The 19,588-nt window shown below is 44.9% G+C and overlaps 1 protein-coding gene across 3 annotated transcripts in view; it reads right to left on the bottom strand.

Moving 5' to 3' along the window:
- The window catches only part of TMEM120A (transmembrane protein 120A), a 63,494-nt gene that overhangs the window by 14,944 nt on the left and 28,962 nt on the right, over window positions 1-19,588 (bottom strand). For all 3 annotated transcript variants that reach the window (XM_081090429.1, XM_081090430.1, XM_081090427.1), the window contains 3 exons: window positions 11,767-11,912; window positions 3,304-3,401; window positions 1,619-1,731 (listed from right to left, as the gene is read on the bottom strand). In XM_081090429.1, coding sequence (XP_080946555.1) covers window positions 1,619-1,731; window positions 3,304-3,401; window positions 11,767-11,912 — 357 coding nt within the window. The remainder of the gene's footprint in view (window positions 1-1,618; window positions 1,732-3,303; window positions 3,402-11,766; window positions 11,913-19,588) is intronic.

The raw sequence follows: 19,588 nt of genomic DNA, 5'->3' as shown, positions 1-19,588 counted from the left end.
AACTCCAAGGGAGTTCAAGTCCTAGAACTCCCAAGCCCCCTTCAGGTAGGTGAACTTGGCCTGCCTTCTGTCAGCTCTTTGCCTCCTCCCCTACCAGCTCAAAAGGGCATTGAAGACGTGGCCCCTCAGAGGAGAGAGCCCATTGCTGGGCAGAGGGCTGGGGAGGCATCTCTACTGGTGCAACCACACAGGCCTCCTTTCCCAGAATTATTAGCAACATCTCCCCGCCCCAGCACACACCAAAGTGATCCGCAAGCAGGCAGTGACCCCAGTGTGAATGCGCCCGACAAGTCACCTTTGACGGGGTGAGAGAGCGGGCATCTTGGCCTCTCACTCCAGGACCTCTGATTTTGCATTCAGACTCTTCTTTTTTTAATTGTGGTAAAATACACATAACATGAAATTTACCATTTTAATAATTTTTAGACATACAATTCAATGGCATTAAGTACAGTCACTATCTTGTGCATATATCTCTACTTTTTCATCTTTCCAAATTAAAACTCCATGCCCATTAAACAACATCCACTGTTCTGCTTCCTGGCTCTATGAATCTGACTTCTCTATTTCATATAAGTGGAATCATACAGTATTTGGTCTTCTATGACTGGCTTATTTCACTTAGGATAATGTCCTCAGTGTTGCAGCATGTCAGAGTTTTCTGCCCTTTTAAGGCTGAATGATATTCCATTATATGAATAGGCCACATTTTATTTATCCATTCATCTGTCAATAAATCCTTGGTTTGCTTCCACCTTTTGTCTATTGTGAATAATGCTGCTATGAATATGGGTGTACAAACATCTCTTTGAGTCCCTGCTTTCACTTCTTTGGGGTATATGCCTAGAAGTGGAATTGCTGGCTATCCAAGATTCTTCCTGCCTGTAACTGCACCTGCAAAGAGCACACTGGATCAACAGCCAGAACCACTGGCAATGGGCTCTGCCCACGATCACTTAGTCCCTCCAAGCACACTCCTGGACAAATGTGGGAGCTTGTCAGGTCCTGTCCATGCCCTCTGAAATCAAGTACAAGCTGTGCCAAACTAGGCTCGCCCTCCCCTCGGGATAGGCCTGTGATCTCCTAGGGCAGTGGGCAGTGGGAAAGCAATGCCCTGGGAGTCGGGAGCCCTGAGTTCCCACGGGGTTTGTCGTGATGGGTCCCTACTTCCTTCCCCTCTCTGGACTCTGCTCCCCTCGAGGATAAAATAATTGTTGGAGTGGGTGCCTGCTGACGCCCTGCCAGCACTGCAATTCTGTGACTCCGAGCAGCAGCAACAATGCACCTCTCCTGAAGAACCATGAACAAACCCTGACAGACAGACTAATGGCAGTAGGGGACATGTAGAAGGTACTGCCAGCTGCAGCCTTGCACAGTCTGAGTCCCTGGGCCTGCTCCATGTGCCTAACCTCAGACCTCCAGCACAGATAGTCGGTCCTTGCCTTTGAGTGTGGTGTGCTAGGTAAAGCCCTGGACTTGGAGCACCCCTCCCTGACCCTTCTCCTTCTCATCCCCCAATTAGGGTCCTGAGGCAGCGCCAGGGACCATTTCTCCCAGGTGCAGCTCAGACCCCACCTCATGGAGGCTATGGTTAGAACCTAGACCAGGGAATGCATACCTTCAAGGTCTGCTCGTTCTGGTGCATGAGGTAGGCCAAGACGGCCCCGCAGCTGCGACTGATACCCAGGGTAGAAAATATCAGGACGACATTGCCAAGTTCAAGGTGGACATCTGCAAGAGGAAGGAAGGTTGGGGGTGGGGGGGAGGCCCCTTCCCTGTAGACCTGAGTTGATATAAGATGACTAGCCTTGGTGGGTCCAAGAGGGATTCAGAGCCAGTACACCATGTCCTAGGTAAGTCACATGACATCACTAGGCCACTGTTTTGTCACCTGGTAAATGGGGATTCTCAGATCTAGCTGGAAATTCAAGAGAATCACACCTGGGCATTCAGCATTATCATGCAAAGGCCTTTTCTTGGCTCTCCAGGCTTTCAGACCAGGAAGGTCTGCTACCAGTTGGCCTCCTTAGATAGGAATGAGAGGATCGCCGCCCCCCCCCCCCCGCCCCCAAGGGCACATGGTACTGACAGAGAGTGTTGCTGGTGTGAAGCCTGGCTCTGCCACTCACTATTGTGGGGCTTGGGCATGTTACTCTTAGCTACAGTTTCCTCATCTGGAAAATGGGATAATAGTATTCTGCCTACCTCATAAAGTTTTGTGCTGTGCTTAGCCCAGTGCCTGGCACAGAAATGTCAGCTGTAAGCATACCTAAAATTACACTGAGTCTGTGTGTGTCTTGCCCAGTGAGGGATGGTGAGGAAATCTAAGCTGTCATCCTAGGCTGGTTTGGTAACCCCCAAGAACTGAAGATAACCATTCCTGTGCTGGAGCAGGACTCAGAGATGATTAAGGCCAAGTGACTCATCATACAAATAAGGAAACTGAGGCATCAAGCAGTTAAGGACTGGCCCACGGCCACCCAGTAAGTCAGGGCTAGAGAGGGGGCCTCTGTGCCATAGAGCGCCACGATCCCATGGGACATGTGGCAAGTCTGTCTCAGCTACTACTTAAGTGATAGTTGCAACATCCTGTGAAAATAAGAGATGTTTGAGCCAAAATACCATCCTCTGCCCCCCTGTGCAGTGACTCAGGCTGGGGGCTGAGTTGGTGCCACGTAGGTAGTCCTGGCGAGGGGCCTCTGACCTGACTCAACCTCACTCACTCCAAGTATCTTACTCAACTAGGGCAATCCTGAGCCTGGGGAATGACTGAAAAATCTGCCTTCAATGAGGTAAGCCACTGTTGGGCACTGCTGTGTGTGGTGAGAGGACAGAGGGGCACTGGGCATACACAATGAAAACCAGGGAAGTCAGAAGCTCTGGAGCCTTCCTTCCACCTCATCTCGCTAACCAGACAAAAGGGCAGGAACAAGTCACCTCTGAGTCACCAGAGCACTGCCCAGAGCAGGCCTCCATGAGCATATGCACTCATGGTGGGGCCGCACCCTCATTTCACTGAAGCCAGGCCCAAAAGGGCCCACCAGTCCAGCCAAGGCCACAACATAGGGTATTCGATCCAGTATGGAGCTCTTATTTGGCCCTACTGCCCCGGAGGTAAACGCGGGCCTGCCCTGGAGAAGCACGCTTGTCCTGGGGTTGTCCACACCTGGTTGGGTATGTGCTGCCCCTTCTCTCCTGAGCACTGAGAGTCCCAATCAGGAATAGGCATGTGGACGAGGTGCCACAGTCCCTGTGCCCCCTGGACATAGGCCAGTTGCTGCCTCGTTAAAGAATGCTCCCTACCAATGAAGTGACAGAGGTGGCGCAGAAAGGGGAAAATGAAGGCTTCCAGGGAGTCTTCTATCTGGATGTGCAGAAGCTTGTCAGAGTTACCTACAAAACTAAACAGAAGAAAAGCACAGGTTATTGGGCAGACTCACACACAGTCCCACTGTGGTGTCCTTGTTCATAGCAGCAGGACCATAGGGTAGGGATGCTAAGCTAGATCAGGGAAATGTGGGCAAGGACCTGAACCCCTGTCAGAAAAATAGCACCTACCTCATAGGAGTGGAGTATGGATTAAGTTAATTAATCTATATAAAGCAGTGATGGCGAACCTTTTGAGCTCGGCGTGTCAGCATTTTGAAAAACCCTAACTTAACTCTGGTGCCGTGTCACATATAGAAATTTTTTGATATTTGCAACCATAGTAAAACAAAGACTTATATATATTTTTTTAAATATATTTTATTGAGTTTTTACAGTGAGGAAAGGAGAGAGATAGAGAGTTAGAAACATCGATGAGAGAGAAACATCGACCAGCTGCCTCCTGCACACCCCCCACTGGGGATGTGCCCGCAACCAAGGTACATGCCCCTGACTGGAATCGAACCTGGGACCCTTCAGTCCGCAGGCCAACGCTCTATCCACTGAGCCAAACCGGTTTCGGCAAGACTTATATTTTTGATATTTATTTTATATATTTAAATGCCATTTAACAAAGAAAAATCAACCCAAACAATGAGTTCGCGTGTCACCTCTGACACGCGTGTCATAGGTTCGCCATCACTGATATAAAGCATTTAGCAATCTGCTTGGCAATAGTAAGTGCTCAGTAAATTTGGCATTATTATTATTAACCAAACATGGTACTTTCCTAGAATACGCTACAAATAATAACATGAGGATGGGAGGAAATATGTCGTGATTTTGGAGAATGAGCCTGCTATGTTAAATGGAGAAAATAAGGTAAGGGGGTAGAGAATAGCGGGGTTGCTGTTTGAGATAGGGTGGTTAGGGAAAGCTATACTGAGGAGGTGACACTTGAGCAGAGGCTTAAGGAGGTGAGAGAACAAGCCAGGCAGTTACCTGAGGAAAGTGTGTTCCAGGTATAGGAGAATGGAAGTGCAAAACCCCTGACAGACAGTATGTTTAGTGTATTTGAGAAACAACAGGGAGGTCAGAGTGGCTAGAGTTTTATGAACATGGTGGAGGAGAGATGAGGTGTGTGACATGCTTAATGAGAGTGTGCCTGCAAGGAGCCTGGCCCTATGCCCTGAATGCTGTAAGCACTTTATAACGTTGTTTATGAAGACTATGGCCTACTGGTGACATTCAGTATGCAGACCACTGTGGCATGCAGAAAGTTCAGTAGATTCAAAAACAAAAATAGGCTGGTTTAATTTCTGTATGAGCACTTGCTGTGACAAATACAAGCACAACGAACCATCCATCCATCCATCCATCCATCTTTCCCTCTCCATCCATCCCTCTCTCTCCCTCCCTCCCTCTCCACCCACCAACCCATGCCCACCCAACTGTTCTTCCCTCACAGACACTCACTCAGTGCCTATTGTGTGCCAGACCTTAGGCTGGACCCTAGTGGACACAAATATCAAATAGGGCCCCTCCGAGCTTCAAGGAGCTTCCAGTCTGATGGGGGAGGCAGACACATAAACAAATGGCACCACTCCAATTAGTTAGATGCTAGGATAAAGACCTGCACATGAAATGGGGGATATTTGCAATAGTGACTTCAATAAAACATTTTTAAAAGACCTGCACATGATATGTGAGAGGAGGAATAGGGAGGAGTCAAGGGAGCTGGGGAGAGTTTACAGTGGAGATGGCATCTGGGTGGAGAAGGTTGAAGAATACATGGCTAATATATAAAAATCAATTGGAGCGCTAGCCGGCGTGGCTCAGTGGATAGTGTCAGCCTGCGGACTGAAGGATCACAGGTTTGATTCAGGTCAAGGGCATATGCCTTGGTTGTGGGTTCAATCCCCAGTGGGGGCATGCAGGAGGCAACCGATCAATGATTCTCTCTCATCATTGATGTTTCTATCTCTGTCCCTCTCCCTTCCTCTCTGAAATCAATAAAAACATATTTTTTAAAAATCAATTGGATTTCTATGTACTAGCAAGAAATAATCAGATATTGAAAATCTTAAAATATCACTTATAATCACATAAAACTTCAAATGCTTAGGATGAAATCTTGACACAAAATGTGCAAGAACTGTACACTGAAAACTATAAAATATTTCTGAGAGAAGTTAAAGCACAAAGTAAATGGAGAAACAGACCATACTCATGGATCAAGAGATTCAACACTGTTAAGATGTCAGTTCAATCCCAATCAAAATTCTAGCAAGCTTCTTTGTAGAAACTGACAAGCTGATTATGAAATTTATAGGGAAATGCAAAGAAAACAACTTTGAAAAAGAACAAGATTAGAGGACCTACACTACTTGATTTCAAGACTTATTATAAAACTACAGCAATGAGCAGTGTAGAACTGGTGTAAAGAAAAACATATACCACCCGGCTCAGTGGCTGAGCATCTACCTATGAACCAGGAGGTCATGGTTCAATTTCTGGTCAGGGCACATGGTTTGGCTGCATGTATGTAGTCAATCCCCAGTGTGGAGCGTGCAGGAGGCAGCCAATCAATGATTCTCTCTCATCATTGATGTTTCTATCTCTCTATCCCTCTCCCTTTCTCTCTGAAAAAAAGAAAGAAAGAAACATATACCAATGAAAAATAATCCAGAATTTTTAATCTTGACAAGGATTTTCAATAAAGGTATCAAAGCAATTCAACAGGAAAAGGATCGTATTTTCAACAAATGATTATCTCCAAATGCAAAACAACAAATGTTCCATTTCTGGCACCATACACAAAAATTATTTCAAAATAAAAACATGTGAAGGTTAAATCCATAAACTTTTAGAAAAAAATATAGAAGAAAATCCTTGTCAAAATTCAAGTGCCCAGTCTTAGCCTGTTTGCTCAGTGGTTAGAGCGTCACCCACAGACTAAACAGTCACCAGTTCAATTCCGGCCCTGGACAGGGTGCATGCAGGAGGCAACTGGTCGATGTGTCCCTCTCACATCAATGTTTCTCTCTCTCTCTCTCTCTCTCTAAAATACATTTTTATTGATTTCAGAGAGGAAGGGAGAAGGGAGAGAAAGACAAACATCAATGATGAGAGAGAATCATTGAACGGCTGCCTCCTGCATGCCCCCCACTAGGGATCTAGCCTGCAGCCTAGGCATGTGCTCTTGACCAGAATCGAACCCGGGACCCTTCAGTCCGCAGTCCAATGCTCTATCCACTGAGCAAAACCAGCTAGGACCTCCCTCCCACTCTCTCTAAAAATCAATAGAAAAAATATCCTTGGGTGAGGATTAACAAAAATAAATTTTAAAAAACCTCAACTGTTCATATATGCATGGGTCTGTTTGAACTCTATTCTGCTCCACTAGTTTATTTTTCTATCCTGCACCAATATCACCATCCTTACTTGCTGTGGTTTTTAAGTCTTAATATTTAGTCAAGTAAATTTTCTCATTTGTTGTTCTTCAAATATTCAGCTATTTTTGCCCTTTGCATTTCCATAAAATTTATAAATTTTAGGATTACTGAATCAATTTCCACAAACATGTTGGATTCTACTGGCATTACCCTGAACTGACAGATCATTTGGGCAGAATCAATTATCTTTACAAAATTAATTCTTCTAATCCATAACAACAGTACATCCTCTGTTTATTCAGATAATCCTATATAATAAAGAGAATAAAGAGCCAATATGCAATGGTCTCCGCGCCCTCGCTCCCTTGCCCCAGGGCCAGGGAACCTGAAACTGTGCCCCCTGCCCCTGCACTGGGCCGGGGACCTGAGGCCACGCCCCCGACCCGGCGGGGCTTGTTTTATCTGCAGGTTGTTTTGGATTTTCTGTGTATACAATTATATTGTCTGTGAATAATGAAAGTCTTTTCCCTTTTGATTCATATTTTATTTTTCTTGCCATATTTCACCAACGAGGACCTCCAGTACAATGTTAAATAGGAGTGGTGATAGTGGCATTTTTGTCTTGTTCCCAGACTCAGAAGGAAAATTTTCAACATTTCACCATTAAGTGTGATGTTTGTTGCAGAGATTTTTGTAGTTATTTTATTAGAGCAAAGAAGTTTTCCTTCTATTCCCAGTTTGCTAAGAGGTTTTTTTTAAGTCATGAATGTATAGTGAATATTACCAAGGCTTTCACTGAAGCTGTTGAGATAGAATCCTGATTTTTGCTCTATTTATTGATATGGTAAATTAACATCTTTGGAATAAACTCAATTTAGTCATTATGTATTATCCTTTTTATAAGGATATTAATGTATGTAATGTGCTAAGATTTTGTTTAGGATTTTTACATCTATGTTCTTGAAGAAAATCAGTCTATAAATTTTCTGTATTATAATGTCTGTCAAGTTATAAAATCAGAGCTATGTTGGTCTCATGAAACAAATTGAAAATTATTCCTCTTCTTTATTATATAAAATAATTTAATATCGACTTTATTTCCTCCTTAACTATTAGGTAAAATTCATCACTAAAGTTTTCTCTATGAGAAAATTTTTATTAGTTATTAATACTAATCAATATTTCTATTTTGTCTGCTGTCAGTTTTGATACTGTATTTTTTAATATTCATTTCATCTAAATTTTCTTGTTTATCACAGTAAAGTTTTCCTAGTATCCTCCTAAGACCTGTTAAATATCTGTAGGATATGTAGAGTCCCCTTTTACAAATGCTTATTTGTGCCTTTTCTCTTTTTTGCCAAGGGTTTATCAAATTTATTAGTTTTTTTAAAAAAACTATTTTGAATTTCTTGATCATCTCTATTTTATTGTTTCTAGTTCAATTATCTTCTTTTATTATTCCTTCCTTCTTTATTTGGGATTAGTTTACTATTCCCTTTGGGAATTTCTTAAGATGAATACTTAGTTGATTCTTTATATTTACAATAGATTTTTGTTGTTGTTGTTGTTAATCCTCACCCGAGGATATTTTCCTATTGACTTTTTAAAGAGAGAATGGAAGGGAGGGGGAGAGACTTCGAGAGAAACATCGAGAAACATCGATGTGAGAGACACACATCAATTGGTTGTCTCCTGATTGCACCCCAACCAGGCCCAGGGATCATGCCTACAACTTAGGTGTGTGCCCTTGATCAGAATCGAACCCAGAACCCTTTAGTCCACAGGCCAATGCTCTATCCACTGAGCTAAACCAACCAGGACTAAAGTATATTGTAGACAGCCTACAACCTCTGCCTTTTAATTAAAGTATTTAGACCATTTGCACTTAGTGTGATTACTGAATTTTTATATGACTCCATTTATCTCTTTTGTTATCTTACTAATCATATCTCTTTTATTACTGTTTTGTTCTATTTTTTGGTGGTTGCTTTAGAGTGTATAGAATGCATCTTTAACTTACTATAGTCTACCTTCAATTAACATTATACCACTTCATGTAAACAGAGTAAGAACCCTCCAAGTATATAGTTCTATTTTCCCTCTTCCTGCCTTAGTAAATTGTGGGCATACATATTACTTCTCCCTATGCTATAAACACAAAATGTATTGTTATTTTGTCTTTAAATAATATGCTTTGAAAAGATTTACAAACAAGGGGAAAGTATTTTATATAATTACTAGAGGGCTGGTGCATGAAATTCGTGTACAGGTAGAGTCCCTAGGCCTGGCCAATAATCAGGGCCAATCTGTGGGACGATGGGGGGGGGGGCGGGGGGGAGGTGGGCACTGGCATTCACCTTGGCTGGCCTGGGGCCTGCAGGCTGGGGGCAGCTCCTGCATTGAGTGTCTTCCCCCTGGTGGTCAGTGTGTATCATAGTGAGGGGTTGTTCCACCAGTTGTTCCACCATTTGGTCGATTTGCATATTAGGCTTTTATTATATAGGATCATTTCTGGTGATCTTGATTCTTTTTGTATATATTCAGATTGCCATCTGGTATTGTTTTTCTTTTACCTAAAAGACTCCCTGCAATATTTTTTGTAGTGTACATCTATTTGTTGATTAATTTTTTCAACTTTTGCATGTCTGGATAAAGTATTTTCTCTTCATATTTGAAAGATATTTTTTACTGGTTATATTTCTAGGTTCACATTTTCCATTCAATACTTTAGTTTTCTCAATTTCTTTGTTTCTAATATGAAGTCTGCTACCATCTTTATCTTCGTTTCTTGGTATGTAATACATCCTTTTTATCTAGCTAGTTTTAAGATTTTATCTTTTTCATTGATATTAACCAATTTGAGAGGATGTGCCTACTGTGGTTTTCTTTCTGTTGAAATGCTTGGGTCTGTGAATTTATAGGTGTTTTGTTTATTTAAATCAAACTTGGAAAAAATTTTGGCCATTATTTCTTCAAATATCTCCCCACTTTCCTCTCCTTTGGAAATTCCAATTACACATATGGCAGTAGGCCACTTGAAACTATGTTAATCTCACTGAAGTTCTGTTCTTTTTTTAAATTATTTTTATTTATTTCAGAGAGAAAGGGAGAAGGAAAGAGCGAGAGAAACATCAATGATGAGAAAGAATCATTGATTGGCTGCCTTCTGAATGCCCTCCACTGGGGATTGAGCCAGCAACCCAGGCATATGACCTTGGCCGGAATCGAACCTGGGACCCTTCAGTCCACAGGCCGATGGCTCTATCCATTGAGCCAAACCAGCTAGGGCAGTTCTGTTCTTTTTTATTTGTCTTTTTCTTCTCTATGTTTTATTTTGGATACTTTCTATTGCTATATCTTCAAATTCACCAATCTTTTTTTCTGTAGTGTCTAATTTGCTATTAATTTCATCTAGAGCAGCGGTTCTCAACCTGTGGGTCACGACTCTTTTGGCGGTCGAATGACCCTTTCACAGGGATCGCCTAAGACCCATCCTGCATATCAGATATTTACATTACGATTCATAAAAGTAGCAACATTACAGTTATGAAGTAGCAACGAAAATAATTTTATAGTTGGGTCACAACATGAGGAACTGTATTTAAAGGGCCAGAAGGTTGAGAACCACTGATCTAGAGTATTTTTCATTTCTGGCACTGGATTTTTCATCCCTAATTTGGGGCTAGGTTTTCCTCATTACTGAGACAATACTCTTCTCAGTACTCTATTTGATGCCCTGTATATTATGAGTTTTGTCTACTCTGACTTGAAATACAAATGACTCCTGGCCCCACATCATCTCTGAGGATTGTACTGTCCATTAATTTCCACTGTTTTTTCTACCAGCCTTGAGTCATTTCCTCACATGCCTGTGCTTATATGTACTCAGCTGAAGACACAGGGGGGCTCTCTGCAGATGTCCAGAGCCCCTTCTTTGTATTCAGCCCTCTATTTATCATGCAAGTCTCTCTTTAGAATTCTAGCCAACTTGACCTCTCTGGATTCTTGACTCTACCCTCAATTCAAAAAGAATGACAGGCCCTGGCCAGTGTTTCTCAGTGGTTAGAGTAAGGGCCCGGACCCTGATCAGAGGCAACCAACTGATGTGTTTCTTTCACATCAATGTTTCTCTCTCTGTCTTAACCTCTCTCTTCCACTCTCTCTAAAAATCAATGGAAAAATATCCTCGGGTGAAGAATAACAACAAAAAAACAAAGAAAGAAAAAGAATGAGAAGATCTGTTTTGGTCCCCTTCAAACAATCTCCAAGAAGTAAGCTAAATTAATTGTAGGGCTCTAGCAATCTCCAAGAAATAAGCTAAACTGATTGTGGGGCTCACTTTGTTTTTTTCCATTCATTCTGGAATCATTGTCCTGTGCAATTAACCACTGTCTGAAAAACACTGTTTTAGATGTTTTGTCCGTTTATTTGTTGCTGTAAATCTGACCCTGAGCTTGGAGCCTCATGCATGGGAGGCCCCAGAGAGTTCTCTTGCCCCTTCTACCATGTGAGGACACAGTGGAAATATGTCTGTCTAGGAACCAGAAGGCAGGCTCTCACTAGACAGCAAATCCCTGCTGCATTGATCTTGGATATCCCAGTCTCCACACCATGATAATAAATTTCTGTGTTTTATAAGCCACCAGTCAATGGTATTCCGTTATAGCAGCCTGAATGAACTAAGATAGGAATTATTTCTCAGCGGGCCTGAGATGGCATAGCAGGGTAGAATAGGATATTTTGACCACAATGTTAAAAACCAGGAAAGTTTTACTTTGGGTGAGATTTGAAGGAAGTATGGGGTCTTGGTTAGGGGCAAAGGATGCCACAGCGAAGCCAGGAAACAGACTATACGCCAGGAACAGGTGAAGTTAAAAGTGAAGACCCTACTCCAGTATATGCTGTCTTCTAAGAGACCTTTCAACTTTCTAAATGCATGTCACCAGGAATCTTATATAAACAAATGATACTTAATATTTAAAAAATCAATAGTATTGCTACTTACAATGGTCCTGTCTCCATGGAGACATTGACATGTGCTTTGATTTTCAAATCCTTCTGAATTTTAGGATCGCAGGCTTGCCTGAAATCTCCCAGGTAGATGCTTCCTGGCACTATTTCAACAGGGTATGCCTGAAGTTCATCCAATTCCTGGGGTGGGGAAGGAGAGAGGTTGCTAAAATATTCCCCAGCGAAGTTGTTTTCATTTGGGGTTGGGGGTATTGGTCTCTTAAAATGTGGCTCAGCAAACACGCTTGGAAAGATCATCCAGGACAGTGAATGAAATTGAGATCTGGGGCATTCAAAAAGATTGGCAAGTAACAACTTGCATGAGGAGGTACAGGGCTGGTAGTAACATAGGACTGAGATATAGCATCATGCTAACGCATGCTGAATCTGAACATCAGCATCCTTCTTCCTTCCTTGGCACATGTTTGCATTTGGCCGTGGAGTCTAATACCCTGCGGCCAACAACTGCATAAAAAAATCAGCCCTTTTTGAAAAATACATTTTTTATTTATTTCAAGAGAAGAAGACAGAGAGTGATAGAAACATCAATGATGAAATCATCGATTGGCTACCCCCTGCACACCCTCTACTGGGATCAAGCATGCAACCCAGGCATGTGCCCTGACCAGGAATCCAACTGTGACTTCCTAGTTCATGGGTAGATGCTCAACCAGTGAACCACACCGGCTTGGAAAGAACAGCCCTTTTATTATACTCAGAGTCCATCAGAACTTAAATACTTAAAAAACAAACAAACAAAAAAAAAACACCTCACAAGGGCCTATTTGTCATTAGGAAATGAACTTTGATGAAGTTCTGATGAGTTTTGACAGAGAGATAGGAAGAATAGGCTACCACTTAAATGGAAGCTTACTGAATTCCAGGTCCAAAGTTATAATAAGAAAAATTTTGGTTTCTTTGAAAAACAAAGAAACAAAGAGAAGGATTACTTCTACATTCCCCAAAGTGTAAGAAGCACTGGTCCCTTACAATGCACTGTGAAAAAAAGGCTTCAGAGAACCAAGTACATATGGGAAGCATATTCCTCTCTCAGAAACTCACCATATACGTTAGCAATGAAAGGTTCAAAGAAGTCTGGCAGTAAAGAAATCCACTAACTCCAGCCACTATGGGAAATAGTATGGAGGTTCCTAAAAAATTATAATGGAACTACCCTATGATCCACTAATCCCACTTCTGAGTATATATTCAAAGGAAACAAAATCACTACCTCAACGAGATATCTGCACCCAGATGCTCACTGGAGCATCCTATCTTTTTTTTTTTTTTTTCTCTGATTATAGTAATTTTTTTTTCTTTTTCTTTTTCTTTTCTTTTTTTTTTATTGCTTAAAGTATTACAAAGGGTATTACATATGTGTCCATTTTTCCCCCCACCCTAGACAGTCCCCTAGCCTCCCCTATCCCCCAGTGTCTTATGTCCATTGGTTATGCTTATATGCATGCATACAAGTCCTTTGGTTGATCTCTTACCCCCCTACCTCCTGCCCCGCAACGCTCCCCGGCCTTCCCGCTGCAGTTTGACAATCTGTTTGAGGCAGCTCTGCCTCTGTATCTATTATTGTTCAAAAGTTTATAATGGTCTCTATTATCCATGAATGAGTGAGATCATGTGGTATTTTTCCTTCATTGACTGGAGCATCCTATCTAATAAAAGAGTAATATGCAAATTGACCATCACTCCAAAACATAAGATGGCTGCCCCCATGTCATCAAAGATGGCCACCACAAGATGGCCAGTAGGGAAGGCAGTTGTGGGTGATCAGGCCAGCAGGGGAGGGCAGTTAGGGGCAACCAGGCCAGCAGAGAAGGGCAGTTGTGGGCGATCAGGCCAGCAGAGGAGGGCAGTTGGGGGCTATTGGGCCATCAGGGGAGCAGTTAGGCATCGATCAGGCTGGCAGGGGAGTGGTTAGGGGTGATCAGGCTGGCAGGCAGAAGCGGTTAGGGGCAATCAAGCAGGCAGGCAGGCAAGCGGATGGGAGCCAGCGGTCCCGGATTGTGAGAGGGATGTCCAACTGCTGGTATAGGCCTGATCCCATAGGCAGTCGAACATCTCTCAAGGGGGTCCCAGAATGGAGAGGGTGCAGGCTGGGCTGAGGGACACCCCTCTAGTCCTATCTAATAAAAGAGAAACATGGTAATTAGCGTAAGTCCGCTACCCTTCCCATTGGCTAATCAGCAAGATATGCAAATTAACTGCCAGCCAAGATGGCGGCCGGCAGCCAGGCAGCTTGAAGCTAACATGAGGCTTGCTTGCTTCAGTGACGGAGGAAATCAACGTTCCCTGCCTGCCTTGCTGGCCTCTGAGCTTGCAGTTTGAAACATTGTTACAAATATAGAAGCTAAACAAAACCCCAGAAACCTGCTTTCAGCCCGCCGGGATCTCAGAGCTGGAGTTGATACAGTGTTTCGATTATAGAACCCAAACAAACCAGATACCTGCTTTCAGCAGCAGAGGCCTCAGAGCTGGAGCCAGAGCTAAAGCTGGCCCAGAATAAAAAAAAAAGAAAAAGAAAAAAAGGAGCGGTTGGGAGCTTCAGTCACCCGCCAGCCTGAAAACAGCCCTCAGCCCCTCACCCAGACTGGCCAGGCACTCCAGTGGGGATCCCCACCGTGAAGGGTGTGTGACCAGCTGCAAACAGCCATCATCCCCTCACCCAGGCTGGCCAGGCACCCCAGTGGGGACCCCCACCCTGATCCAGGACACCCTTCAGGGCAAACCAGCCAGCCCCCACCTGTGCACCAGGCCTCTATCCTATATAGTAAAAGAGTAATATGCCTCCCAGCACCAGGATCAGCGGAGCTGAGAGGCCTCCCGGCACTGGGATCAGTGTGACAGGGGGCAGCGCCCAAACCCCCTGATTGCCCTGTGGCTCTGTGTGTGACAGGGGGCGGGGCCACAACCTCCCTATTCGCCCTGTTCTGTTCATGACAGGGGAAGGCGCCCCAACCCCCTGATCAGCCCTGCTCTGTGCCTGATAGGGGGGAGCTCCCCAACCCCCTGATCGGCCCTGCTCTGTGTGTGACAGGGTGCGGCGCCCCAAACCACCCCCCCCCCCACGGGCCCTGCTCTGTGTGTGACAGGGTAGAGCCATAACCTCCCCATCGGCCCTGCCCTGAGTGTGAGAGTGGCCCAACCCCCTGATCGGCCCTGCTCTGTGGGTGATAGAGGGCGGCGCCCCAACCCCCCCTCCACGGGCCCTGCTCTGTGTGTGATGGGGTAGAGCCATAACCTCCCCATCAGCCCTGCCCTGAGTGTGACAGTGGCGGCACCCCAACCCCCTGATCGGCCCTGCTCTGTGGGTGATAGAGGGTGGCGCCCCAACCCCCTGATCTGCCCTGCTCTGTGCGTGACGGGGGGAGCTCCCCAACCCCCCTGATGGGCCCTGGTCTGTGCGTGACAGGGGGCAGTGTCCCAACCCCCTGATTGGCCCTGCTCTGTGCGTGACAGGGGGTGGCGCCGCAACGTCCCCATCGACCCTGCCTTGAGTGTGACAGGGGGCGGTGCCCCAACCCCCCAATCGGCCCTACCCTGAGCATGACTGAAGGTGGCATCGCAACCTCACGATCCGCCCTGCTCTGTGCATGACAGGGGGCGGCGCCCCAACTCCCCAATCGGCCCTGCTCTGAGCCCGACCAGGGGCTGCACCTAGGGATTGGGCCTGCTCTCTGCCACCTGGGAGCAGGCCTAAGCCAGCAGGTCGTTATCTCCCGAGGGGTCCCAGACTGCGAGAGGGCACAGGCCAGGCTGAGGGACCCCCCTCCCCCTCGAGTGCACAAATTTTTGTGCACCGGGCCTCTAGTCTATATAATAAAAACCTAATATGCTAAGTGTCTGGTCATCCATTCAACCAATCAAAGCATAATATGCTAATGATATGTTAAAGCTGCTCAACCACTCGCTGTGGTATGCACTGACCACCAGGGGGCAGATGCTCCAACCAGTAGGTTAGCTTGCTGCTGGGGTCCGGCCAGTTGGGACTGAGTGAGACTGGCCAGACATGCCCTGAAACCCTCCCATGATCCCTCCCTGGCTGGCCAACCTCTCACATCCCCTCCCCAGCTCTGATTGTGCACCAGTGGGGTCCCTCGGCCTAGCCTGCACCCTCTCACAATCCGGGACCCTCTGGGTAATGTCGAAGAGTCAGTGTCGGCCCGATCCCACAGGCCAGGCCAAGGGACACCACTGGTGCACGAATTCATGCACCAGGCCTCTACTTATTTATAATAGCCATATTTTACAACATGGAAACAACTTAAGTGTCCATCAGTGGGTAAGCGGATAAGGAAAATGTGTCACATATATACAACTGAATATTATCCAGTCATAAAAAAGAAGGAATTCCTATTAATTTGCAGTAACATAGATGGGCCTTGAGAGCATTATGCTAAGTGAAATGTCTGATAGAAAAAGACAAATCATCTCACTTATATGTGGACATTTGTAAAACTCATAGAAACAGAGAGTAGAGGTGTGGTTGCCAGGGGCTGGGGCAGAGTAGAATAGGGAGATGTTGATGAAAGGGTACAAACTTCCAGATATAAAGCAAATAAGTCCTGAAGTTCTAATATACTGCATTACATACTTGAAAATTGCTAAGAGAGTATATTTTAAATGTTTTCACTGCACACACAAAAAAGGTGATTTTGTTAGGTGATGGATGTGTTAACCTTATCATGGTAATAATTTCATAGTATATACATATATAAATCATCATGTTGTATACCTTAAACTTATACAATATTATATATCTACTAGAGGCCCGGTGCACGAAATTTGTGTGTGTGTGGGGGGGGGGGGGTCCCCTCAGCCCAGCCTGCACCCTCTCCAATCTGGGACCCCTCAGGGGATGTCCAACTGCCAGTTTAGGCCTGATCCCTGGGGGATATTAGTCTAAGACATCCCTGGGATCGGGCCTAAACTGACAGTTGAACATCCCTCTCACAATCCAGGACTGCTGGCTCCTAACCACTCACCTGCCTGCCTGCCTGATCACCCCTAATGGCCTCTGCCTGCCAGCCTGGTTGCCCCTAACTGCCCCCCTGCCAGTCTGGTCATCCCCAACTTCTCCCCTGCCTGCCTGGTTGCCTCTAACTGCCCTCCCTGCCAGCCTGGTTGCCCTTCACTGCCCCCCTACCGGCCTGGTCGCCCCTCACTGCCCCCCTCAGCCGGCTTGGTCACCCCCAACTGCCCCCTTCCCCCGTGCCGGCCTGGTTGCCCCTCACTGCCTCCACCACTGGCCTGGTTGCTCCTCGCTGCCCCCCTCTACTGGGCTGGTCATCCCTCACTGCCCCTCTGCCCCTGCCGGCCTGGTCGCCCCATGCAGCCTGCTGTTTGGGCATTCCATGAAGGTGTCCCAACCAATTTGTATATTACCCTTTTATTAGTAAGGATTACACATGAATAAAGCTTGGGGGATTCAAAATATGATAGTTACAAGGAAAGATTATTAGAGCGCCAATCACGTGGTTAGAAAAAAAATCATCATTAAATAATAAAACTAATTTTATAAACAAGTTGTAAAACAGCCAGAAAAGCATATCAGTCTAAGACATGCTTTTCAAAGTGTGCCTGTTCTCAAAGTGTGCTCCAGGGAACAGAGGGCTGGTGAAAATTTTCCTAATGGTTCCTTGGACTGAGCTTTTGTAGCTTAGATGTTTGTAATAAAACAGTGGCTACATAGTTATTGCTGGCATGAATTGAAAATGTACTTGTGATATTTAGTAAAATAAAACCTAGGCAAAACCTCAAAAAAAAGAAAAAAGAATTCCACTAACATTGTATAAACTGACATTTCTAATATCTGTTAGGTCATAATTTTTCCATCAGTATTCATGGAAAATGCTGACCTATGTAACTTCAAAGGTCAAACCCAGTTCTAAAAACTCCTCTGGCTCTGAGTCTAACTCAAAAATAGCATCTTAAGTACCTAAGACTACTTCACTGTCCATGTCAAAGCCTTCTGGAATCAGCACATCTCCCCTCCCAGTGAACCCACTGTGAGCCCACATCCTTCCCAAGCTGTCAGCCTCAAAAAACTCTATCAAAGAACAGAGCAAATCCTCAAGTTTGCAAAAGAGATTCATGACTTTTTTACCTGCAGGGAGACCCACTATCTGTAGATGTTGACCCAAAGCATCCCCAGGGCTCAGGCTGACTTCACTCATTCACTCAGGATGTTCAGCTTGCTGGAGCCAAATGAAATCCTAGTTCCATTTAGAAAACCTCACTAAACACCCATCACAAATCTATCAACTCTCTTTCTGCTGCTTTCAAACCAGTTTCCTTCCTTTCCTGTGCCTGTGCAGGCTGCAGGGGAAGAGGGTGTGACATGGATAAAGACATGCTGTGCTGTAAAGAGCAAGCACATGTTAATTCTAAATGACTTAATTTTGATAGCCACATCAACAAATGCAAAACAAACAGATATCTACCCTGGCTGGTGTGGCTCACTTGGCTGAGCATCGTCCCATGCACGGAGAGGTTACTGGTTGATTCCAGGTCAGGGCACATGCCCAGGTTGTGGGCTCAATCCCCAGTAGGGGACGGGCAGGAGGCAGCCAATACATGTCTCTCCCTCTCTCTACCTCTCCCTTCCTCATTCTTTAAAAATCAAGTATATTTTAAAAAATAAAATAAACAGGTATCAAATTAACATGTCCAAACTGAGCCCACTGCTTTCCTCCCACAGTGCCTCCTTCTCCTGTGTCCACCACCTCAATGAGCACACCACAGCCACCGTCACCCACACCTAAACCAGGCATTATACTAATCTCCTCCTCCTCTCCCATTGCCTCCCTCCATATTTTTTAAAATATATACTTATTGATTTCAGAGAGGAAGGGAAAGGGAGGGAGAGATAGAAACATCAATGATGAGAGATAATCATAGATCGGCTGCCCCTGCATGGCCCCCACTGGGGATCAAGCCCGCAACCCGGGAATAAAACTGTGACCTCCTGGTTCATAGGTCCACCCTCAACCACTGAGCCATGCCAGCGGGGTCCCCAACTCCATATTAAACAATGCTACTTTCTAAGTATTTCTTGAATCCATTCTCTCCTCTCCATCCCTACCTCCTAGCAGGTCTCTCCAAATCCACTCTGTCCCCACGGATCTGCTCTCTGCACTGCTGAGTTGATCTAAGTGCAGTCTGACCATGCCACCCCTCAATGTAAAAATATTCAGTAGCTTACCATCATCTCTCTCTAGTGTGGCCTACACACTCCTTTTAGTCACAGAACTCCTTTACTCAAGGTGAAATCTTATTTAAGGGTTGCCACATGTAAAACAGGAAATTATAGGTCATTCTGCCTAAGGTAGAGGGGCAGTCTCAGAGCCTAAATTTGGTTTCTCCATCTCCATTCATAAAAGGAGTTCCTTGGGAGCAAGGACACCCCTGCTTTACAGTGTAGCAGAAAAATAGCAGGAAGTGGGTGGGGTTTTCATTCTTGCTCCTGAATTAATAACTGAGCAGGAAGAGACAAGCAGTAGGCACCTACATTCTAGAGAAGACCACACACAATTAGGGTAGAACTCCGCACCAGGCCCTGATAGCTACCATCAGCCACCACCCTACCCCTCTTCCCAATCTATAAATATAAGGCAAGTCACAGATGTACATACATGTCAAAACTCACCACATTGTACATTTTAAACATGTGCAGTTATTCCTATGTCAATTATACCTTAATAAAACTTTAAAAGGTGAGGGGCAATGAGTTATTAGCAGTGTCATGTTTGTAGAGAAATACTGCCTCTGAACACTGCAAAGCCAGTAGGCGGTGCTCCTCCAGG

Source organism: Myotis nattereri (assembly GCF_964212035.1).
Source record: "Myotis nattereri genome assembly, chromosome: 4".
NCBI lineage: Eukaryota > Metazoa > Chordata > Mammalia > Chiroptera > Vespertilionidae > Myotis > Myotis nattereri.
Note: the sequence above shows the minus strand (reverse complement) of the source record. Positions and strands in the feature narration are given on the sequence as shown.